General features: G+C 48.5%; 1 protein-coding gene and 1 long non-coding RNA gene across 12 annotated transcripts in view; one reads left to right on the top strand and one right to left on the bottom strand.

Annotated features, from left to right (window-relative positions):
* The window catches only part of ZNF532 (zinc finger protein 532), a 116755-nt gene extending 92171 nt beyond the window's left edge, over positions 1-24584 (bottom strand). For 2 of the 11 annotated variants that reach the window (XM_084779940.1, XM_084779939.1), the window contains exons 1-2: positions 21319-21658; positions 21119-21186 (exon numbers count right to left, since the gene is read on the bottom strand). In XM_084779940.1, the coding sequence (XP_084636066.1) occupies positions 21119-21186; positions 21319-21332 (82 nt within the window). In that variant the 5' untranslated portion in view covers positions 21333-21658. Of the gene's footprint in view, positions 1-20124; positions 21080-21118; positions 21229-21318; positions 21659-22191; positions 22396-22941; positions 23077-23581; positions 24397-24417 lie in introns of those variants that run through there. The other 9 variants (XM_084779943.1, XM_084779941.1, XM_084779942.1 and 6 more) reach the window with 9 other exon arrangements.
* LOC311596143 lies at positions 127-4107 on the top strand. Its single transcript, XR_014778731.1, has 2 exons — positions 127-2577; positions 3280-4107. It is a non-coding gene; the product is annotated as an uncharacterized lncRNA (long non-coding RNA).
* Positions 24585-25057: the final 473 nt, after the last annotated feature.

Below are 25057 nucleotides of genomic sequence, written 5' to 3' on the forward strand. Positions count from 1 at the left end.
CACCTCCCCACCCCTACACCCTCCCCACCCCGCACCACCCCAGGGGAACACAAGGATAAAGCTTCCCAGAGGCTGGAGCCTCAGCCACTTCCTCAGGAAGTGGTACAACCACAGCAGCTCCTCCAGATTGGTCCCCAACACTAGGCTTAAGAAGCCTGGTAACCAGAGCTGCAATCCTGAACAGGCTTGCTTCAGCACACAGCTGCGGGAGATGGGTGGCTGGCCCTGGGCCACAGCCCAGGTGGAAGATGACACAGGTCCTACACTCTGCAGTTTCCCTTCCCCTCAGACCACACCACGCAAAGCCCATGAGAGGCAGGGTCAGCATCATGCTGACATATTTTCTTTTTCGGCTCCACTCCAAAATAGAACTGGGCTGACTAGTGAGACAAAGGTTCTTGAACAGGCATTATCTACTAACTAACTGAAGAAACAGTATCCAAATATACTAGCCAGTGTTTTCCTGTACAAAACAGTAAATTTAAAGGGCAAGATTACCCTCACTTCATAGGAAACAGTCGGCAAGAAAAACTCAAGTGTAGAATTTAGAGTTCACAGTTGCAGGGCTGGAGATAGCTCAGCAGTTGAGTGTTTTTACTGATCTTCCAGAAGAAGGGAAGGGGTGGCATTTACAGCTGGGCCTGAAATTCCAGCCACTCAAGAGGAAAAGGAGCATAGCTTTGTGGCCAGCCTGGGCTACTCAGTGAGCCCAAGGCCAACCTCTACATTTAGTGACACTCCTGGCTCAAAAATTAGAGAGACAGCAGGGCAGTGGTGGTGCACACCTTCAATCCCAGCACTCAGGAGGCAGAGACAGGTAAAGCCTTGTGAGCTCAAGGCCAGATCGGCCCACAAAGGGAGTCCAAGACTGCCAAGACTACAAGAAAACCCCTGTTTAAAATAAATAAATAAAAATTACAGAGAGAAAGAGAATGTTCTGGGCCAGGCGTGGTGGTGTACGCCTTTAATCCCAGCACACAGGAGGCAGAGGCAGGCGGATCGCAGTGAGTCTGAGGCCAACCTGGTCTACAAACTGAGTCTAGGACAGCCAAGACTACACAGAGAAACCCTGTGTCAGAGACGGGAGGGGGGGGGAATGAGAATATGAGAACGCTCTGGAAACAGATTAAGTGGCAATGAATGCCCTTTCTTATGACCATAGATACAATCCCCAGTCCTGGACAATAGCTTCCTAATATTAAACTACAGCATGGAAGCAGAGGCAAGTTCAGTGTCTGCCCGGGCCCCCAGGGTCCGCAGTGGACACTGTGGAATAGTACAGGAAGCCCAGCCATGCAGCCATGAGTAGCTGATAACTGTGCTCTCCCAGGGGCCCTTGATCCTGCCTCTATGAACCACCTTTCCTGAAAGACACATCTGCACATACCTGGCGTAGGACTAGTAAAAGTACACAGGATAGGACTTGCCCGGACTCAGGGTTCATTAGCTAATTAAAGAAAATCTTCAGGTAAGGCGGATACAATGGAGCACTTTCTGTCCCAGCAGCTTCTAAAACCAAAAAAATTCTTAAAATTCACGAAGGAAAGATGTTCTTTTCTAAGATACTCCCAAAGAAAACTGATGGCAAGGACCCTATCTGATACATCCTGATGAAAAGCCCATCTTGTGGTACAAGGGCAATGTTTAAAATCAAACTAGAGAGCTTCTATAGGGAAATATTTGAGGAAAACACTAAAAAGTATGCAAATTAACATCAATAAAACAAGAAGAAAAATGAAAAGCTATGGTTTACCTTGTTACAATGTTACATATAACATTGAGTATATATATTTTTTTTTCCTTTCATTTTTATTTGGTTTTTGGGGTTTTTTTGTTTTGTTTTGTTTTGTTTTGTTTTGTTTTGTTTTGTGATATAGGATCTCATTATGTGGCTCTGGCCGTCCTGAAACTCACTATGTAGACCAGGCTGGCCTGTCTCTGCCTCCCAAGTGCTGGCATTAAAGGCAGGAGCCACCACACCCAGAAACCCTTACTATTGTAACCACTTTGTTTTGATGGTGCTAGGAAGTGAAGCAGACTCACGTGCTCCAACCCTGAGCTTCATCTCCAGCACATCTGAGCCACTTTTGTTTTGTTTTTTGAGACATGATCTACCTAAGCAGCCCTGGTGAGCCTGGTTCTCTCTCTGTATAGACCAGGCTGACTTACACCCAGCCCCACCTGAGCCATTTTTAAGTACATGGTCAAAGCACTAAACTCCTTCCCATCCTATTTGTAGTCTTATAAAATTTAAAACAAGGACAGCCAGCTGTGGTGGCACTCAAGATGCTCAGGCAGGAGCACAGCCATGTTCAAGACCCAGACTCAAAACAGAGAGAAAGCTCATTCATATAAATGTGACTTTGCATTTAAAAGGAAGCACATCATAGCCTTCCTTGGAAAGTACTTTTGTACCAGCTGTTTCCAGGGAGAGACCACATTCCTTGTACTTCGCCATGAGTTTTAGAACACTGAACAGTCTAGACCTGCTTCCATGAACAAACTTCAGGAAAAGCCACTAAGACTGTGTGCATGGATTTGTGTGTGTGCATGGGTTTGTGTGTGTGCTGAGTTTGTGTGTGTGCTGGGTTTGTGTGTGTGTATGGGTTTGTGTGTGTGCTGGGTTTGTGTGTGTGTGCTGGGTTTGTGTGTGTGCTGGGTTTGTGTGTGTGCTGGGTTTGTGTGTGTGTGTGTGTGTGTACTGTGTTTGTGTGTGTGTGTGTGTGTGTGCTGGGTTTGTGTGTGTGTGTGCTGGGTTTGTGTGTGTGTGTGCTGGGTTTGTGTGTGTGCAGGGTTTGTGTGTGTGTGTGTGTGTGTGTGTGTGTGTGTGTGTGTGCTGGGTTTGTGTGTGCGCTTGCATATGTGTATGGGGTTCATGTGGGAGGGGTCCATGTCTAGTGTGGTCTTCAATCACTCACTCTCCATCTTGTCCTTTGAGACAGTCTCTCGTTGAACCTGGAACCAAGTTCTTCAACGAGGCTAGCTGGCCGGCCACTGAGCCCCAGGATGCTCCATCTGCCTGCCCAGCACTGGGACTTTACAGGCATACACTACAATGCCTGGTATTTTTATTTTCTAATGTTGATGATGGGGATCCAAACTCAGGTCCTTATGGTCATCAGCTGCGCCATCTCTTACCTCTTAGCTTGCAGCAGTCTTTCTGACTCCACGTCCCACCTGCTAGTCGCCCAGTCCATCCAGACTCTCTCCAAGTGGCTCCACAGTGAAAGCAATGGAACTTTCCCTACATGTCTTAGATATGAACTGCCTCTGAGTTAGTAAAACCTACTTAGTATTCCATAACTAAGTGAAAAGTAGCCAACAGCACACTCCTGTCAGGAAGGAGCACACCCAGACTCCAGATGCACTCCTCCAGTGTGTCTATAAATGTCATGCTTTGCAGTGGCTTCTCCACAATTCTACCTTGAGGTAAAATATAGATTTCCTAAATTAGAAGTGATATTTTGAGTACAGCAATGAGAACTTCAAAGTAACTTTCCCTGATGAACTGAACAGACAGACCAGACCTTCCAGTTTCTAGCCCCGAGTCCTGCTTGGAGGCCTCGCCCTCAGCTGATCCCAGGTCACTCACATTGGCTGCTGCTTCTCATCTGCTTCTCCAGCTTAACAACTTTTAGATATTAAATTTAAAATATTCACAAACATTTTCTAGATTTTCAACATTAAAAATATAGATAAGGGGCCCAGTGAGACAGCTCAGCAGGTAAAGGCACTTGTCATCGGCAGCCGGAGTGCAGGATCCCCACAGGAAGGAAGGCCCGACTCCCACAGATTGTCCTTAGGCCTCCACATTCACATGGCAGCACATGCACACAATAAATTCATGAAAAAATAACTTAAAATTGTGTTGTTGTTGTTGTTGTTACATATGGGAGGCTCAGGGGTTAAGAACAGTTGATGCTCTTGCAGCAGAGTTTGGCTCCCACCCACAGAGGGCAGCTCACAACCACCTGTAAATTCCAGTGCCACGGGATCCAATGCCCACTTCCACGGGCATACACATATACATGGGCATATACAAGGTGCATATACATCCACTCAAGCACACATGCACATAAAATAAACACATGTACACACATACACACACACACACACACACACACACACACACACACACACACACGAGAAGCCTGATCTAGTCAACCGTATACACCTACAATCCTAGCAGGAGAGGATAAGGCAAGAGGATCTGAATTCCAGACCACGGGGCTACGAGCAAGACCTGACCTGTACTGTACTGCCAGCAACTGCTGTGGGGTGGGGGGAGGAAACAGATATGTGGGGGGGATGGATATGTGGGGGCGGGGGAAGAAGTGCTTCTTTCTATGTATGTATGTGGGTGCAAACCTGTCACTGTGCCAGTGAGAAGGTGGGAGTTAGCAGGGGGATTCCCTCAAGTTCAAGGCCAGCCCGGGACAATAGTCTCAAAGAGAACAGAAAGGAGGAAGAGAAGAGAAAGGAGAAAAAGAGCAGAGGAAGAGAGGAGAGGGGACAAGGGAGGAGAAGAGCAGAGGAGGGGAGCACAGAAATTTTAGACTTCTCTGGAGAGTTGATAGTTCACAAAAGGTCATACCTGCTGGCTTCTTTCAACAGGCTTACTTTTCAAGATTTATTTATTGTATACATGAGTGTTTTATCTGTGTGTACACCTGAATGCCAGAAGAGGGCACCAGATCTCATTATAGACAGTTGCGAGCCACCTTGTGGTTGCTGGGAATTGAACTCAGAATCTCAGGAAGAGCAGACAGTGCTCTTAACTGCTGAGCCATCTCTCCAGCCCCTCAACAGGTTTTCTTGCCATGCAAGTCTAGAGCCCTGAGTTCAAGCTCCATAACTTCATAAAGGGGGCAGGAGAAAACTGACTTCCCAAAATTGTCCTCCGATCTTGACACATGCACCACAGCATGCACACATCCCTGCAACACACACACACACACACACACACACACGCACCACAGCATGCACACATCCCTGCAGCACATGCACGCGCGCGCACACACACACACACACACACACACACACACACACACAAATTTTTTTGTTGCTGTTTTTGTTTTTTGTTTTTGGAACAGGATTTCTCTGCATAGCCTTGGCTGTCTGGGACCCGGTTTGTAGACCAGACTGGCCTCAAACTCACAATGATCTACCTGCCTCTGCCCCCTGAGTGCTTGAGATTAATGGTGTGGCCCACCACACCCAGGTACAAATAAACTAATTTTTTAAAATTGTTTGAGGGGGTCATAGAGGTGGTTCAGAGATTAAGAGCACTGGCTACTCTTCCAGAGGTGCTGAGTTCAACTCCCAGCAAACACATGGTGGCTCCCTCTTCTGGTGGGCAGGCATACACGCAGGCAGAACATTGTATACATACTTAAATTTTTTTTTTATTGAAACTGAGCATGGTGACACATGCCTTTAATCTCAGCACTCAGAAGGCAGAAATAGGTAGAACTCTGAGTTTGAGGCCAGCCTGGTCTACAAAAGAGAGTCCAGGATAGCCAGGACTGTATTAAAACCCTGTCTGGAAAAAAACTAAAAAAAAAAAAAAATCATTTAAACTACTGTTCTCACTGTGATTTGAAGCCAGTGGTTTTCTACTGAGACCATTTGTCCACTGACATTCTGGGTATCCTAAGATAGCAAAGAAAGCACGCCCCTGGCGTCTAGTGGTAGCAACTGACTACCAGAAGTTGGCCAAGTGTGCAGCTAACATAACACTCAGAGTGTCCTCACAACCAAAGATACCAATTATCAGGAGTGCTGAGGTGAAGAAACCCCACTCTGCGCAAACAGCATCCTCCACCACACAAAACATAAGTTGATGACACACCTGCTTCCCCAAGTCAGCCACACCTCAGCTGCGCTTAGCAGATGTACCTCTCTCTCCGGAAGGGAAAGGTGGGCAGAGGACCACCCAACATGTTACAACGATGCTTCTTAACATCATGGCTCCAGTGGGTAACTACAAGGCAATTCTCACTGGATGCCAAAGCACTACCAGCATTTTTTGAATTATAAAACACAGTACTTTCATCTGTAAACATGACTGAGAGCATCCTGGCTATTTCCTGAAGGAAACAGAAAACAGACGTGGGGGGTGGGCAGAGAAGGGAGATTATTTACAGCATCTCATAGGCTGCTGTTGCACTGATGGGGAGGCAGCTAAAACCCTCCAGTGTCCGTCATCTCAGACAGCTGTAGCTTAGAACAATGTTCGTACGCCACCAGGTACTCAGACTCTCCTCTCAACAGAGGAAGAACAAGACAGCATCAAGGAATTAGCAGTGGGGCTGGAGAGATGGCTCAGTGGTTAAGAGCACTGGCTGCTCTTCCAGAAGACCCAGGTTCAATCCCCAGCACCCACATGGCAGCTCCAGATCTGATACCTTTTTCTGGCCTCTACAGACACTGCATGCATGTGACATATAGGCATTCATGTAGGCCAAACATACATGCACATAAAAAGAAATAATTTTGTTTGTTTGTTTGAGACAGGGTTTCTCTGTTTAACAATCTTGGCTGTCCTAGACTCACTTTGTAGATCAGGCTGGCCTTGAACTCACAGAGATCCACCTGCCTCTGCCTGCCGAGTGCTGGGATTGAAGGCGTGCACAACCACACCTAGCCAAAAGAAATAAATAATTTTTAAAGGAGGTAAGGAAATGTTGGATTAATCTCAATCAATCTCCCTACCTCCATGTCTGTCTGTCTGTCTCTGTCTCTCTCTGTGTCTCAGTCTCTGTGTCTCTGTCTCTCTCTGTCTCTTCCTGTCTCTCTCTGTGTGTCTCTCTCTCTGTCTCTCTCTGTGTGTCTCTCCTCTTTTCTTTCTCTCTCTCTCTCTCTCTCTCTCTCTCTCTCTCTCTCTCTCTTCCTGGGAGTTCCTGGGTTAAAGCAACTTTGCAGATACCAGATGTAAGGCTTAAGCAATGATTTTCTTTAGAGAACAGAAGTAAATTCTAGATTTAGAGTGAGATGGAAGTGCTTCCCACCCATTTTTCTAACAACGGCATGCTTTTTCCTCCAGGTACACCTGGACCACCTCATGAACAAGCAAGAGACCACATCTTCCAATAGTTAAAGAGTAATGGCTGGAGAGATGGCTCAGTGGTTAAGAATGGATACTGCTTTTGCAGAGGGCCCAAGTTTGACTCCCATACCCATGTCAAATGGCTCACAACCACCTAAAATTCCAGTTCCTGGAATCCAATGTTTCTGGCCTCCAAGGACGCCCGCACTCAGGTGCACAGATAAATGCACATAATGAAAACAAATCTTAAAAAGGTAAGTGCATGGTAAAGGACGACAGGTGAGAAAAGCTAACCAGGGGAGCATGGTGTCCCTTACTTTGAGGAAGCCATGGTTACTCTCAGTGCTGAGGACCAAACCCAGCACCCTGCACATGATTTACGGACTTGTCACATCACTCTTTGGGGCCAGGTGTGGTGGTTGCATGTCTTTAATCCCAGCACTCGGGAGGCAGAGGCAGGTGGATCGCTGTGAGTTTGAGGCCAGCCTGGTCTACAAAGTGAGCCCAGGACAGGCAAGGCTACACAGAGAAACTCTGTCTTGAAAAAGCAAAACAAAACAAAAAAGAGTTATTGTGAGGGTTAACTAAAGCAAGCAAGTGGGCTCTGGAGAGGTAGTTCAGTAGTTAAGAGCACTGGCTACTCTCGCAGAAGCCCCAGGCTCAGTTCCCAGCTCTGACATGGCAGCTTACCACCAACTGTAACTCAATTTCCAGGAGATCTGACACTCTTCTGGCCTGTCTGCATACCCACATGCACTGACAGGCAGGCAAATAGCCACACTCATAAAATAAATCTAAATATCTAAACAGCAACAAAAGAAACCAGAACTCTGTGAGTTCTAGAAGACCTAGAACACAGCCCTTCCTAAATGTGAGTTACAGCCGGGCGTGGTGGTGCACATCTGTAATCCCAGCACTTGGGAGGCAGAGGCAGGAGGATCGCTGTGAGTTCGAGGCCAGCCTGGTCTACAAAGTGAGTCCAGGACAGCCAAGGCTGCACAGAAAGACCCTGTCTCAGAAAAACAAAACAAAACAAAACAACAACAACAAAAAACCAAACTAAATGTGAGTTACTGCAATATCAGAACAAGTTCAGTGGCCAGGCTGGGGGACAGACAACTTGGCAGAGGCAGAAGGATCAGGAGGCCAAGGCTAGCCAGAGCTATATAGTAAGACCCTCACTGGAAAACAAAGATAGAAACGAAAGGTCAGTGCTGGGACTCTAGCAGAGAGTGCTAGAACAAACTAAATCACAATAGTGCTGCTCCCAACAGACAATACCAACGCAGATGCCACCAGAATTCCCAGCAATCCATGGGGTAACAAAGAATGCTCTTAAGCCCCCTTAACAAATAGACACTCTGGCATGGTCTTCTAAGAAGACAAGAGAAAATGTTTCCTACCCTCAGGCACCTGAAACTGGAGCACAGTGTAACCAAAGACAGGACAGATCAATTTGAAACTCCAGCTGTTGTCAAGGATACCCTAATGCTCAGGACTAGAGGAACAATTTCAATTCTGACTTGTCTCAATAAGACCACGAAGTCCAATCGCTACATGACATGACTTTACCGGATTCTGTCAGTGCCTATGGGGACTTAAAGCATATACACATACAAATGACTTCAGCCCAGCTTCCTACCTCCAGCAGCTCAGGCACTGCTTGCTCCACACTTCTTACACAGTTGGTTGGCTGGTTGGCTGGTTGGCTGGTTGGTTGCTTGGTTGGTTGGCACATATGAAGGAGGAAAGCAACGTGCGGGAGTCAGTCCTCTCCTTCCACCATTTGGGGCCCAAGGGTTGAGCTCAAATAGGCAGTTTGGTGGCAAGTGCCTTTACCGAGTGAGCCATCTCACCTACTCTATTATACTTTGAGTTGATTAAGAGACAACAGACTTTCTTGGGTTAGGTTTCTATAGTGTGGTTCTTAGTTTTGTACTGGGGCAGAGTCCCACACTCTAGCCCAGGCTGGCATGGGTGGCCTGGAACTCTCCATAGTCCAAGCTGGCCTCAAACTCCGGGCACTGTACTCACCCTTTGGACTGGTGTGATGGATAGGCATTGAGCCATCACGTCCAGCTTGATATAGACTCAAGCTGCAAACTAAAGAGCTTGCAGCTTAGCTCCTGAACTAAGGTGCAGAGCAGAGCTACGATGAGAGCAGCCGGTATGAGGCCCACAGTCTCAGCCACACTGCTGCTGAGCCTCCACTCCACAAGCATGCAAGAGAGGGCACCCACACATCAGAGCTGCTGAGAGCAGGAACGACTCCAAAAGCAAGTGCTCCCAACTGGTTGGCTCAGCAGCATTTTCCCAGCACGATAAAGTCACCCCTTGTTTTTCATCATTTTTTAGGAAACCCTTTCTCTCAGTGACTGCTGAGCACGTATTTTCTTCTTGTGGCGTACTGCATCCCCACCATTTCTCTCTGGATCACCTTTCCTTTTTTTGTCAAACTCCACCCCTTATCTTCTCCACAATTCCACCAAAAACATCTTTTTCAGAACCCTTTCATCCTTTGCATTCTTCACTTTAAAACCCAAAGGAGCGGGCTGGAGAAATGGCTCAGCGGTTAAGAGCACCATCTGCTCTTCCAGAGGACCTGAGTTCAATTCCCAGCAACCACATGGTGGCTCACAACCATCTATATACCCTCTAAAGCCTTCTTCCAGTGAACAGGTGTACATGCAGAGAGAGGGCTCATATACATAAAATAAATAAATAAAATCTTAAAAATAAATAAATAAATAAAACCCAAAGGAGCATTTCAGAATAAAGCATATTTTTACAAATTAAGAAAATTCAAGTCGGGTGTGGTGGCGCACGCCTTTAATCCCAGCACTCAGGAGGCAGAGGCAGGAGGATCACTGTGAGTTCGAGGCCAGTCTGGTCTACCAAGTGAGTCTAGGATGGCCAAGGCTGCACAGAGAAACCTTATCTGGAGAAAGAAAGAAAGAAAGAAAGAAAGAAAGAAAGGAGGGAGGGAGGGAGGGAGGGAGGGAGGGAGGGAGGGAGGGAGGGAGGGAATTCAATTGGTCATGGGGAAGGTTTTTGGGGTCTTTTGGTTTTTTTGTTTTGGTGGGGCGATTGCTTGTTTGTTTTCAGACAGTCTCACTAAGCAGCCAGCTTCCAGCTGGCTTGCACCTCTGTCTTTTGTCATGTGAGCTCTAGGCCACACAAACAGCAAACCAATCAGGTCTTTCTGTGTCTTCCACCATGAACGCCCTTACAAAAATATCCTGCTGCTACCTGTCTACACACTCCACTTCTGCTACACCAGTGTCCCCTGTCACCATCCACATAGAGGTAGTAGGTCCTTCCTGAGAGCCTCACTCACCCCCCTGTTCAGTTACTAGCACCAGGGAGCCTCTCTGGTCAGCCCAATCCCCACCATCTCACACTCTGTACCTCCATCCTGCACCCCCGTGCTCTTGCTCTTCTCACCGCACCGTGACCATCACCTCTGCCCACCTTCTGATGTCCGCTCCAGGCTGACTGCTGGTCTCTGGCCCCGAGCTCACCTTGATTCTTGTCATACTCCAAGCCAGGCTTAAACTTGTTCCAGCTACATTCTGAACTCCCCACAGCTCTGACACAATTCCTCTCCCTTTCTCCAGGGCTGCCCAGCCAGCCTTGTCCACCAAGCCACAGTCCAGTCCCATCGCAGGAATCGGAGGTCCCATAGCAGCCCTACTACCCACCAGTCCTGAAGAAACTCCCGCCCTTTGAGGAGCAAGACTAAGAGCTAAACTGGCAGATTCAGGTTCAGCCAACAACTAACAAATCACTGTCAACGACCCAGGTTCATATTTCATAGACCGGTGGCCAAATGCCCAACATGGTATAAACTCCACTATGGTTTGTGTGTTAAGGCAAGCTGTTGTAGAGATAGGGTGAGGTACCTCAGATGACACTACTGTATTCCTATCTCCCTGTCCAGCAGTGTCTTCCCAAGGTAAGAAAGTCCAGTCCCTCACAGCTCACTTACCACATCAGCTCCTTCCTCCAGCTCCATTTCCTGTGTGGCTGGGATTCCAGAGTGACCTTCCCAGGAGAACTGGCCCCAGGACACACTGCTGGTAGACTTTCACCTTGGGCTAGAAAAGGAGTGTCCGCCACCTTCCAAACTGCAGTGAGATGGCTCATCCCTCGCTCCAACTGCTTCTCAAGGTTAGAAACAGAAATGGAGACTGATGACAGAGTCTGAATTCCTGTCTCTCACTAGACCCCAAACCACTGAACCAACAACACTGGCAGGCACTGCCATGTGCTGGCCTAAGGCCTGACAGCCCTTGTGATAGATGCTTTATCAGACTACACGAGCTAAACGGTTAAAGGGGAGACATCTATAACTACAGCACTCAGGATGAGGCAGGATTGCCACAATTCAAGGCCAGGTCAGATTAGAGTTCAGTCACAAAAACACAAGAAGAACAAAGGGGTTGAGGAAGTAACTCAGTTCCTACAGTGAATGCCAGGTTGAGCAAGACACTAGGTTCAATCAAGCAATGCAAACACTGTTAACAAGAGCCCTCCATGATTTAGCTATCAATTAAAGTGTGAGAAGTGACTTTAAACAGCCATCCCTGGGAGACAGGTACAGAACATCACGAGCAAGCAGATTTTGCACGCAAAGACGGGAAGACGCAGTGCATTGGTGGGGCGGAGTAGGGGCGTTGTGTTGAGTATATGGCCACTTGACCCTGGTCCAAATCTACCACCCATCACTTGGGAATAGTGCATGAGATCTTTTCTTCCTTCCTTCCTTCCTTCCTTCCTTCCTTCCTTTTCCTTCCTTCCTTCTTTTTTTGAGACAGGGTCTCACTGTGTAACTCTTCCTGTCCTGGAATTCACTGGATAGACCAGGCTGGCCTCAAACTGGAGCCCCACCTGCCTCCCAAGTGCTGAGATTAGGGCGTGTGCTACCACACCCTGCAGGAATAGTGCGATCTTAGCTAGTCACTTTCCGCTGAGTCTTCACAGGCATGCAAGTACACCCTCCAGGATATCAGTCTGATGCACACACCCAGTAAGCCATGTTTTCGTTCCTGGAGCTCACAGGGAGGCATAGCTGTGCAAACGCTGCCGCTAAGAGACAAATTAGGAGTACACAGGAGAGAAAAGTTGGCTCCATCTAGGGAAGGGCAGGCTTCTTCCCTAACAGGGGCCACTGGCAGTCATTGTACTGATGTTTTCCACTAAGCACACAATGACAGAGGGCACCAGGAGTTACACCACAGATGTCCACCCAACATCCTAGACCATCCTGCCCAGTAGAAACATAAAAACCGTATGTAGCTTTACATTTCTAGTCATATTTTTTTAGAAGAAAATGAGAAAAAGAAGAGGTAAAACGAATCTGAATACCAGGTCATGGGATGTGGCAGACTGTGCTAAATGTCTGACGGCATTAAATAGGATTACTCACTCCTTGTGTAACCAATATGAAACAATTAATGAGATCGTTCACATTTCCTTTAAGACTTCCAATCCTGGGCCTTTCCTGTCTCTCTCAAGTAGTCCAGGCAATTCTTGAACTCCATATGTATGACAGGATGACCTTGAACCCTTACCCCAACCCTGAGTGTTAAAGAGTTACAGGCAAAACCGGGAGGTGGTGGCGCACGCCTTTAATCCCAGCTCTAGGGAGGCAGAGGCATGCGGATCTCTGAGTTTGAGGCCAGCCTGGTCTACAAAGTGAGTCTAGGGCAGCCAGGGCTGCTACACAGAGAAACCATGTCTTTTTATTTAAAAAAAAAAAAAAAGAGTTACAGGCAAGGCATTCCAGGCCTACTTTCTGGAGGCATCATGTGCAAACATGAACATGTAGTTGCGTCATACAAATATGTAGAAAGAAGGTCATGGAAAGTCATCACTAAGCTGTGTAACCACGGCTAACCTGGAACTCAAGAAATCAGCCTGTCTCTCCCTCCTAAGTGCTTGGACTAAAGGCCTGAGACAGCATACCCAGGAAAGCTGGCAAAGCTTTGTGTGTAAGTTTTGTTCTGTTTTAAGCTGACGTCTTGGCCAGAGTCAATGAACTAGCTGGGCCATTCCCTGAGTGAAGAGGTGAAACACCAGGTTTAACTCCAACTACAAATGGAAGTTACCCAACCTGGGCCATGCACACCACCCTCCTGCCCATGGTTTACCCACTTTTAACCAGTTAAAAGGCAGCTATTGCTGAAGCCGCAGGCACATACAGATGATACATATTCTATTTTCATAGTCAAACTTATGTCTACCTGCAAATGAGGTTAGGTAGTACAGAAACAATACTCTCAAAAACAACATCATTTTCCTCAAATGGGAAGACCAGGAAACAGAATAAGAGCCCCCCTCTGGGGAAGGACTCACTACCTGAGCTCTTCTGTGCACCCTGTTGCATGTAATCATGCTCAGGAAGAGCCTGATTTGTTTAAGTGACTGGTTCCGGGTCCCACAGCTCATAAGAGTAGAACATAGGTCCGCATCACTGCAGACTATGAAGACAAGCCATTTCAGAGACTCGGACAAAGGCATCTGAACACTTCTATGGCCTTGCCACCCAGAACTAAGGCAGCATTAAGCGTCGCCATTCCTTCCCGCTTACTCTCCCGGCCCTGTGTAAGCCATAATGAGAACCATTAAAGCTCGGCTTATCAAGAGTCCACATGGGAGACCTAACTTGATTAACTCGCGTTTTCAGGTTCATCTGATACAAATTCCAAATGTGTGCAGAATTACATACCACCAACACATAAGAAGCCGGGACCCCAGGGGGGTCTGCTCAAACTATTGCACTAACCAAAGACAATACAGTAGTAAACATTGAATCCCTACTCTGATCTACCCAATGGACAGGACATTCTCCACAGTTATATGGAAAGCAGGGACTAACTCTGACATGAACTCTGGTGCTCCATATTTGACCACCTCCCCTTGGTGGGGAAGGCCTGGTGGCACTCAAAAAAAAGAATAAGCAGGCTACCAAGATGAGACTGGATAGCCTATGACCATATAGTGGGGGAGGAGGTCCCCCTCGGTCATAGACCTAGGGGAGGGGAATAGGGTGAAAGCAGGAGGGAGGAATAGGAGGATACAAATGATGGGATAGCAATTGAGTTGTAATCTGAATAAATTAATAAAATTTAAAATTTAAAAAAAAAAAAAGCCGGGACCCACTGAGAGAGCCATGGTGGAGGAGTCCAAGAATAAGAGTCCAGACGCTGGTTCTGGGTCCCCATCTGCTCTGAACTACCTGATAAGCCCATTCTTTGTTTGGGCTAACTGTCAAATATGAGACAGAAATTGCAAATTATATCTGACCTATACCCAGTCACGAATCCTGTAAAGCAGGGGGCTTTGAGTGACCTAATCATGCAGCTCTTCAGCACTCTTACCTCAGCACTCAGATCCCCATCATCTGTCCCTTCGAACAGAAGCCACAAAACCGACGACGCCCATGGCTGCCCCCAGAATCAGCCCCCAGAACGAGTCTGTCTCTCAGAAAGAAAAGGTTGACGTTAAACAAACAATTATCTTTTAGGTCTCCAGAAGTGTTCCTCATGCCAGGAAGTTCTCAGTATGTAAAGGTGTAATAATCAACCTTACTGAAAAGCCATACAACACTGGTGTTGGGGCCCAAAGACAATCCAGCCGATGCAGCCCTAGTAAGGAGGTACGTGACAGCTAAGAAAGCTGCTCGGCGTTTCTCTAAAATTCTACTTCTGTCTGCAGAAGCTGATCAAACAGAATTTGTTCTCCCCTCTGGAACGTCCTGCCTGAAAAAGATGATTCCAGGAACTCTTTGAGCTCCGTTTATTTACGGTTAGCTTACCCTCATCTCGCCTAACCATTCACTTTTTCATTCTTTTCAGCATGTCCCTCTATTTCTCCTCACTTCTGTTTTGTGCCCCGGAAAACTTCTGTCCTTCTGATGTGCCAGCTCTGGGTCAGAAAACATACCCTCCTCTCTGTGCTGACCGGTCAGGAAAACTCTTGGTGTACTTCAAAACTCATCACTACAGCCTCAAGGGACAGCACCCACTAGCTTGAGCACCCCAGCATCTCTGGCACCGCTCTGCCTCTGGAAATCCTCCTTCGAGCCACCATACCCCAAATGCCACCCATGTGGTAGAAAGCATGTCTCAGAGTCGGCCTCTCCCACCGGCATGATCTGGGAGCCTGTCGTCAGTCTTCCTGCTATCGCTGCTCAATGCTGGGGGTAAGTCTCCCTTACCTGCAGCTTCACTTTCCAAGGTTACAGTTACAAAGGTCAACAACAGTCTGAAAATATTAAACGGAAAATTCTAAGAAATAAACTATTCCTGCTTTATATACCGTTCACTACAGTAAGTTATAAATGTCCTGTCTTGTTATTGGAGACCGTTGTTAACCTCCTATTCTCATCTCTCTTTCAATTGACGTTGCTTTTCTCTTCACTTTCAGAGCACATAAAGACGAGAGCATCTCTCCATGCCTTCTTGCTTCCACTTTGTGGCCAGGAAAACTGCCTCATTGTCTCGCAGGTCTGTATGAACTGGAAAGACCTACCACACAGAAGATTTGGTACTCTCTTGAGTTTCAGGCACCCACAGGTAGTCTGAGAACTGGTCCCTCCACTGAGAACTGTGATGCTGCCATTCGCCCAATTTGACCTCTGGCCCATTAAGCCATGACAATACAGCTAAGGGGCAGAGGGCCCCATGCAGGCAACTGTGCCCAAACCTGAAGTTAGCAGATCAAGGCTCTTCACTGCCATCCTTCTCCCATCTCTTCTGCCTTCTGCCTTGGACATCTGAAAACAGAAAGGACCAGCTGCCTAGTAACCTACATGTCACCTCCAGGCCCCGTCTTCATCCTCCCTGCTCCATCACTCCCATGTCTAGTCAGGTAGCACTACATGCTCCTCGGCCGCTGTGTGACCACCCCTCCGCTCCATTCCCACAGGCAGTGTGCCTGGTCTTCAATGTAAAATGCAGATTCTCTCCCCTAAAGTGCTGCATGGAACCCCACGTGATCTCCATGCCTCCAGCCTCAACAGCTTCTATTCCATGCCCAAGGTATCCCCACAAGACTTGTGGGATGAAGGCTCAATCTTTCTGCTAATACTAGTGTCCAGAGCTACCAGAAAGTTCCTCATCAGTCTCTCCTTCTCTGCCTTGTGGGCATAAATATGGCTACCACATGCCCACCAAGCTCTCTCTGGACCTTCCTGTCACTGTTCCCTTGCAGGCTTGCTCTTCTCAAACCCTGGCCAGTTTCATACACTCAAGGGCTTTCCAGGGTCAAATGCAAAGCAGCCTCTTCAGGGTTCCTCCCTGACAATTACAGTAGATGCCAGTCACATTTCCACGACAGCTCTGTGGGCTACTTCCTACTCTTTGCTCTCCAGTTTCCTCTTTGCTCAGCATTCCTAGAACCTGGCAAGATGCCTGCTGCTCAAAAGAAAAACAAACAAACAAACAAACAAACAAAAACAAAAAACAATGAAGTCTCAGGTACCTGGCAGCAAGAACCCTCACATGGTGTGGCTGGGCACTTCCTGGTCTCACCTCGCAGTTCGCCTCCACCTACTTGTCCTGACCTAGAAGTGACTTGTATCCTCAGCCTCCCAGTTCTCCCTCAAGATCCCAAAGAGTTAAACCAAAACAGAAAAAACAAAAACAAAAAAAAATTAGCACTAAGGGTTATAGACCAGCCTCAGCTACATAATGAGTTTGAGGACAGTGTGGACTACAGGAGGGAGGAAAGAGAGAGACAGACAGAGAGAGAGAGAGAGAGAGAGAGAGACAGACAGACAGACAGACAGACAGACAGACTGAGACTTGTTTCACGTCTCCACTCTAGTGCCACGACAGTGCTCAGATACATTCCCCTCCTTTCAAGATGGCCAGTGACTTCAAATGGTAGGTACCGGTGGTATTTTTTGAAGAAACTATTTATAGACACCAAGATTTCAACAGAGACCTTTGGTATCATTTTCCAAAATTTCAAATCTATTCTTGTGTGGTGTTTCACTGAACTGAAAACACATGAAACTGCCAAACTAGTCTTGAGATTAAAAATAATTGCCGGAAGAAATAAAAGGCTGTTTTACCACTTGCAGCTTTTTGTTTCCATTTTGGCTAATTCCGATTAGTTCAGGATGATAAAGCATGTCATCCCATTAGAAAGTGTTCCATCATCACGATCAGCGCTGCAGTGTCTTCACCCTCACCCCTTCTCCTTCTGGGAAGTCTGAGCTGTAGCTGCCAAGGTTGAATCTCTTCTGTATGATACTGTCAGCTGAATTTATCTCATTTAAACTTCAAATTCATGCATATGACCAAATAATACCTAGTGTCTACAAACAATAAAATAAAAAGTGCTGACACGAAAACCTGTACACATATTTGTGGTAGGTTTTTATCCCCTACAATCTCCTGAAACTGGAACCAACACTTCAACACCAGTGAAAGGATGAAGAAAATGTGGTATATCCATACAATGGAATAGTACTCAGCAATCAAAAGGACATACAAAGCACCAAGGATGAATTCCAGGTACATCTTGCCAAGTGAAAGAAGCCGTTTATAGGAAGGACATCCTGGGGAAACCCAAACAATACAGCCAGAGAGGAACAGAACTACAGTAGGACTGAGGCTGCCTGGGCTTTGGGTGACAGAAGAGTTTGCCTCAAAAGGGCAGCAAGAAGCTTCCTGGTGATGGAATTATTCTGCATGAGTTATGTCAACTTATACGTGGCTCTATACACATGTCAAAACCTAATAAGCTGTATACCATATGTCACTGGGTAGAAATTAAACATCTTAAATTCTTTAGCCATACCTCAGATCAGTGATCATCCCTAACGCATACTTAGTACCCACATGCAGACTTCTGGGCTGCTATCTGCGCTGCTCCTGTTTTAGTTGAGACAGTCTGACAAGTGAGGGAGCAAGTGTTCTTTGGGGCCTGAGAGAGAGGCAGCCCCAAATGTTCTTCAGATCCCTTTGTCACCTTGTACTACCCACTCCTTTTTTTTTTTTCTGTTTTTTTTTTCTGGTTTTTCAAGACAGGGTTTCTCTGTGTAGCCTTGGCTGTCCTGGACCCGATCTGTAGACCAGGCTATCCTCGAACTCACAGCGATCCACCTGCCTCTGCCTCCCGAGTGCTGGGATTAAAGGCATGGGCCACCACACCCGGCTACTCGCTCCTTTTTAAGGTTCCATATCAGGGCAACTTCTGCACCAGACTTAGCAAGGCTCTGTTCCACCACGGACATGGACAAGGTCACTCAAAAGCCACAGAACACAGATGCTCACAAAAGAATTTCAAAGAAAGGGGGGCAGGGAACAAATCCTAACACTGTAACTCAACCTAGCATGTGTTTTTTAAAAAAGGCTGGGCGGTGGTGGGGCACACCTTTAATCCCAGCACTCGGGAGGCAGCGGCAAGTGGATCGCTGTGAGTTCGAGGCCAGCCTGGTCTACAAAGCAAGTCCAGGACAGCCAAGGCTACACAGAGAAACCCTGTCTCAAAAAAAAGAAAAGAAAAGAAAAGAAAAGAAAGAAAGAAAGAAAAAGAATCCATTTAAAAGTCATCCTCTTCTTTCCAAGGCTGTCCTTAAAAATGAGCCACCACAGGGCTGGGCATGGCGGCACATGCCTGTAACCTCTGCACTCAAGAGTCCAGGTACAAGATGAAGTCTAGGGGCAGCCTAGGCTAATTACCAAGACCCTGTCTCTGAGGCAGGTGGGGGTGTTTGAGAGAAAAGAGGAGAGGGTGAGAAGAAGGGCAGGAAGGAAAGAGAGAGGGAGAGGGAGAGAGAGCCTATAAACACAGAATGAATCCATGAGCCAGGTTAGACTGAGCTGTAAAAAAAAAAAAACTTGGATTGAGTGTTCCTTAACATGGAAAATATGACTCAATTTCAGGCAAAGGATGAAAACAAGCAAGTGTTCGCCACCCAGTTACACTTTCTTTCCAGTGTGCTCTCGCCAAACCCGCACATTCCTGCTGCAGACAGGGAAGGCCCGAAGGTCCTCCTCAGAAGAGACTGCCTCAGGAAACAGCAGGCAGGCGCGCCTGCTGTAGCTCCAGCATGGGTGCCATGGCGTTACCTCCTGGCTCTCCCAGGAAGGAACATGTCCTGGCTTATTTCCAGAATGCTCTGTGTCTCTGTGTCCGTCTTCCCCCAGAGAGGTGGGCCTACTACCTTGTTACAGCCCAGCATGAGCTCCACACCTGAGGCCAGCTCCACTCCAAGATGAGCTCATGGCCGGCTGCCTGGGAGAACCTCCCATCCTCCCACAGCATTTGCAGCTGGAAAGACTGGCCTAAATGCAAAACAAATGCTATTTTCAGGAGAGACCTCTTGGTGGGGGAGGGGGAGGGGAAAGAACAAAGCTAAAACCACCAAGACAGTACAGCAGACCAGAACATTCCATGACATGCAGCACCTTTAAAAGGGGCTTTTAAAGACACATTCTCAACAAACGGTCATTGCAAGGGGCTAGCTGTAAAAGGTAAATCAAAACCCCAGCCCCTGGAAAGACAGGAACGAAAAGGACTAAATGACAGAATAGCTTATTGTATTAAGCTAATCAAGGTTTATCACATCAGCCGTCTGAGTTCTAGTCTGCACCAGAAGCTCAGGGGCCAACACACCATGCAGTATAGATTCGAATAGGCTCGGCAAGCATTATTTCTACCACAGGCAACTGCAGAACCTCTAGCAGTCGGAAATGAGACAGAATTGAAAACCAAACTTAGCACTGTGATTTGCAAAGAACCTTGTGCCATCGTGGACTCGATCACGTTTATCTCTATTAAAGACTACACACGATACTCCAAGCTAACCAGGCACTCGAGTCTCCCCTTTTTTGCCAGTGCTAGCACATAGGCGACTCTCTGCAGCCCAACTGAAAAAACAAAACAAAACAAAACACACACAAAAAAAACCCATTCCAACAATAAAAACCCCTGCATACTTAACACCCTTCACTGCAGATAGACTGCCCACCAATAGCACACGACTTCACCAATTCTAAGATCCTCCGCATTTCTGAATAGTCTATTCAGCTGAACCCGGAGAGGAACTCGATACGCACTTCAAAGGGAGAAAATGTATTTGCAATCAGGTCTCCCATGGGCTCCTCTTGGCTGTGCTTTTAGCAAACCAGCAGAAAGGCAGAACCAGCTCTGTTGCTGAGATCATATTGGACCTGACTCTGGTGCGACTGGTTTCCTGTTTGGGGAAGTGGTAGTTCTTTGCCCAAGGAACCCCAAGGCAAAATGTCTAGTGTTCTCCTTTGTTCTTCAGCAATTTGCTGCTCTCCTCTGCTGTGTCCCCTCCTCTCCTTTCCAAGCTCTAGTTTACTTTTTTTTTCCCCCAACCCAGTTCTGACTGTAGAAAAAGCATTAGCTATTTCCCACCACCCACTGCAGTAAAGCTGTAAGCTAAAAGTCGGGCTTTTTTTTTTTTCACAGACAAAACCAGACAGACCTGGGTTCCTCTTAGCCCTTCCTTAGTCATCCACACTCAAACGTATGCCACAAATAATCCAATGGCAAAGTCACTGTCGACAGCCCCCAAAATCAATAAGACATTCCACCACTTGACTGAGAAGCCTTTCAGGTCAGCACAGAGAACATAGGAAAAGGAGAGGTGGATGAACAAAAGACAATCTACCTTCAGGCTCCTCCAACCCTAAAAAGCTGGCTGGCCTGCTTTGAATTGGTGAAGCCCTTCTTCCTTTTCTTACAACTGTGGTCAGAAAGCACGGTGTGGACTGCTTCTGTGCAGAAACAGTGCATTCTCCACAAGGCCCAGCTGCCTGCCACCCTCTAAACATGCCTTTCCGGGCCTGACTCTTCCAAACGCCCAAGCACATGCGATTTAATGAACGCATCCGGATCTCTCCTTGATAGCAACACCATCAAAAAAGTCACTGGAATCCCATTAAACATGGATGACAGGAAAGGTATTTGGTCTCCACTCTGAACCCCACGCCATCTCCAGGGTGCCAACTCACTGTCAGTCTGGGTCAGATGGATGTGCCAAAATTAATATATAAAGTCATGCTATAAATAGCATTATCTCACCTTGTGAACCTTGACCTTTTGAAAAGACTTTGGACCAGTGTTCAGTTACTGTCACACCGTTGCATTCTCTGCAAATATGAAAGGGTTAAAAGCAGCCTCAGTCAACAGGCCTACAAGGGGGGAAAAAAAAAAGACAGCATGTATGGCTGACAGCATCAGTGGAACGCATTCATGCCCGGTTCCTAGAACAACATTGTTACCTTTTGGCCTTCATAATAGTCCCAAGTATCCCCAACACCCTTTAGTAGCTTCTACTAGGAAAAGCACAAAACAAAACATAGCCTGCAAGAGAAAAAGGCATGCAAAGTAGCACTCTCCAGCAACAGCCTGCCATTTCAAATCCATCACTTCACTCTGGTTTGTTTCCTTAAAAACACAGAGAAAGAGAGAGAAAGAGAGAGACTGCACAAACCAAATGTCCCCACCCTAATAAGGCACATACTTTTTTTTCTTTAATAAGGGTCATAAATCTCAGCTTCTTGTCCATCCCTTAAGCAAAAAGAAAAAGGCAGGAAAAGCCCAAGAAACCTCAGATCCTGCAAGCCTGCACCTTTCCCCCCCCCCATCATCATCTCTACACAGGATCTTTTAGGGCTCCATTCGTCACGTACCAGTGCTGTGTGGTGTCTAAGTGTGCATTTACATACTGTGTTGGGATGGTACCTTCCTGCAAGCTTCTCTGCTTTTGGCTGCCATGAAGGGAGGAAGCTGCTATCCCACTGTAGTAGCTCAGTGACTGCATTGTGTTCAGGAGCTGATCTGCCTCAAACCAGTTTCAGCCGGTTCTGGTCACCCTACATAAAAAAGCTATGGCAACCCTCGCTGAGTTGCCAACAAGTCCCTGAAAAATCAGCAGCAGCACAGGGTGGGAGCTCGCTGGGGGGTTGCCTCTGCCTTGTGGGGCTTCCTTAGGGAAAAGGTCATTGTGTGTGCCCCCTCCACACAAGCACAGAATCCTGGAAATGCTCACCTCACGAGCCCCCCACAGCCCCTTAGGGCTCATCCCCCCCTCCCCTCCACCCCGAAGCCCACCGCAGACACTGTTTCCCCCTCCTTCTCTTTCCCCCACTTACCTCCCACAACCTGGCTCAGATCTTTGTGTACGTGTGTGTCAGTGTGTGTTCCCTGTGTTGGTGGCTGACAAAGAGCCCCCAAGAAAGCAATCTATGTGTGTCTGCTCACACAGGATGCGTCGGCTGCAGGAGCCGGCCTGGCCTCCTAGCAGAGTGGTGCTGGCTTGTTGACCAGGCTCCTCTCTGCCTGTCACCCCCACCCCACCCAGCCCCCTCCTCCCTTCCGTCCTTCTCTCTCCCAGCCCTGTCACCACCACCACCACCAGCAGCAGCAGCAGCAGCCCCCCCAGTCTCCTCCTCCTCCAACCTTCTCTTCTTTCAAGCACCTGGGGTGGTGGGGGGGGGAGAAGTCCAAATCCCTTCACCTCTGGGTAGTACACTGGTGAGGTGTGGGGCGCTAGGGGACAAGTCAAGGGGCAGTAGAGAAGAGGGGGCACCCAGGCCTTGGGAAAATCATCTGTGCACAACCAGCCTTGGCGGGGGAGGCGAGCCCGCGCTCACGTGGCCCCCTCTGGAGCCGGTGGGGCCTAGCAACACCGGCCCAGCCTCGGGGGCCCCCCCTCAAGAAGCTGGCTGGGCTCGAAGGCCGGCTGTCCCCAAGGCCAGGGTGGGACAGGCCGCCGCACTCAGGCCAAGGGGCCTGAGCCTCGCACTCGCCGTGACCCGTGGGGTGGCACGAGGGGTCCGATGCCCCCTCCCGCCCGCGTCCGCCCGCACCCCCGCGGTCCCCTGTCCCGGGCGCACACCCACCCCCTGGCCGGGCGGGCCTCCGCAGCGCTCAAGCCCGGGTGTCCGGGCCACGGCTCGGGCGACCTCTGCTCCGCGCGCCGCCGGCGGCTGCTGCTGCTGCGCCCGCTGCAGTGCGAGCGGCGGCGGCGGCGGCGGCGGCTTCCATGCTACGGGCGTGTCGCGCCTCCCCGCCGCCGGGGTCTGTGTGCTAGAGCGTAGCCGGGCCTCGCCGCCCCGGGGCTCCTCGCCGCCGCGGCCTCGCCGTGCGCCCGGACGCCGGCCCGGCTCCCGGGCGCGGGCTCTAGGCCGCGCGGCGGCGGCTCGGCCCGGGCCACGCCGGGGCCTAGCTCTCGGGCCGCCCGGGCGGCGAGCGAACAAAAGGGAGCGCGGCGAGGGGGAGGGGGCGCCGTGGGGGAAGGGAGCCCGAGCCGGGCGGCGGAGCGCGAAGCCCGCGGCCGCGACGCCCCACCGGCCCACGGCGCCTCGCCGGCCCACGGCGCCTCGCCGGCCCGGGTGGAAGGCTGCGGGCGCACGGCCCGGCCCGGAGGTGCTGGTGGCGGTGCTGGGGACGGGGTCGAGCAGGGGGCTGATTTGCTGTCTTTTCAAACGACACTTGAGACTCTCACCCAGTCCTTTTCCATGGCCCCAAGCCGCGACTTACTGGAGTGGAAGGAAGCAAGGCCTCGCCAAAGATGGTTGAAAAAAATGCCCGTGAGCCTCTCTACCCAGGATCTTGAAGCCAAGGTGGTGGTTGTGCTGTCCTCTTCGTAATGGTGGCAAATAAGTAAGAAGAGAGCACGCTATCTTCAGATAAATTCAATCTGAGATTCTCCCAGGAGGTGGAAGAAAGGGCTCCCTTCTGTTAGTTAGTGGTTTGGAGCCCTTTTCGCCTTAAACTGAGCCACAAAAGAATGGAAGACACCCCTGGGGTGGGGAGAAAGCCCTGGTGTAAAAGACACACGTTTTGCTTTCAGAGAAAAAGCCACTGGGGCCAGATTGAAGCATGGCATGTTCGGTTCATGTAGGGTGGTTTGTTGTTTTTTTTCAACTGGGGGGGGATGATATTGAGTAAACACGATGTAATAGCTGGGTCTTTACGTTCTGTAAGGGAGATGGTGTACACACGTAACAAGCACAGGTACATACAGCAGGTGGTCATAGCTTACAGAACACAGGCAAAAGATACATACAGAAACCCAGCCAAAGGCCAGGAAAGGAGATAATTGTAACCCATCCGAGAAGGAGACACTGCGTTTCCTTCTCTGCCAGATGAAGTATGCTGTTTTCCAGCCCTCTGTCCTGGTGTCCATATTGTGCACAGACAAGCACGCCACTGAAAGGTTTCTTTTTTAGAACAGGAGAAACCTCCATGTCAAGCTAATTGTGCTGACTGGAAGTAGGACAAAATGGAAGGATCTGAAGAAAAAAAAAACTGCCACCGTTACCTCCTAAAAAAGGCTCCCTCCTGTTTGCTTGTACTCCGAAGACAATACTAACCCTGGAATAGCAGAGAAGAATCCCGGCAGAACTATTCCAGCGTGTCTTTATTTTAGGTCAGACTGGTGAAATGTCTGCAAAGTACACAGAGAAGTGTTTTCTTTTAAATCTCAGCATTAACTTGCATTCACTTCCGTTGAGGAAGCCATTGTTCTCTGTGACAGAGCTCCGTAGGATGGACACCGTAAAAGATCTTTTGCTCTTTTAAGACTCCTCATGCAAATGACTTGGATTATCGTCTCACAGGAGAGTCCTTTAGTTTCAGCCTGCGACTGTGCCACGGTGCACACAAGTTGCAGTGCCTGTCTGCACAGGTGTAGGATGCACCTATGCAGGCTGCAGATTTTTTTTTTTTTTTTTTTTTTTTTTTTTTTTTTGCCAACCACAGCATCAGCGTTGGCCAGTGTTACCAGATGATGAAATTGAAACTCATCGTCTTGGGGCCAGAGAGCAGTGCCCATCCAACACAGTGTGTTGGGTTTCAACCTTACTTGGGCTTGATTTCATGTGAAAGGACGCCTTTTCCTTCTTCTGAAGGTAGGCCATTGTTAATATGCATGTAAAAAACATTATGTGCATCGGGGAGAATGCAACGACCTGCTAAGTCTGAGATCCTGATAGGCTAGGGGCCCTGTGACAA

The sequence above is a fragment of the Acomys minous genome, assembly GCF_964271855.1.
Source record: "Acomys minous genome assembly, chromosome: 4".
In the NCBI taxonomy this organism is placed as follows: domain Eukaryota; kingdom Metazoa; phylum Chordata; class Mammalia; order Rodentia; family Muridae; genus Acomys; species Acomys minous.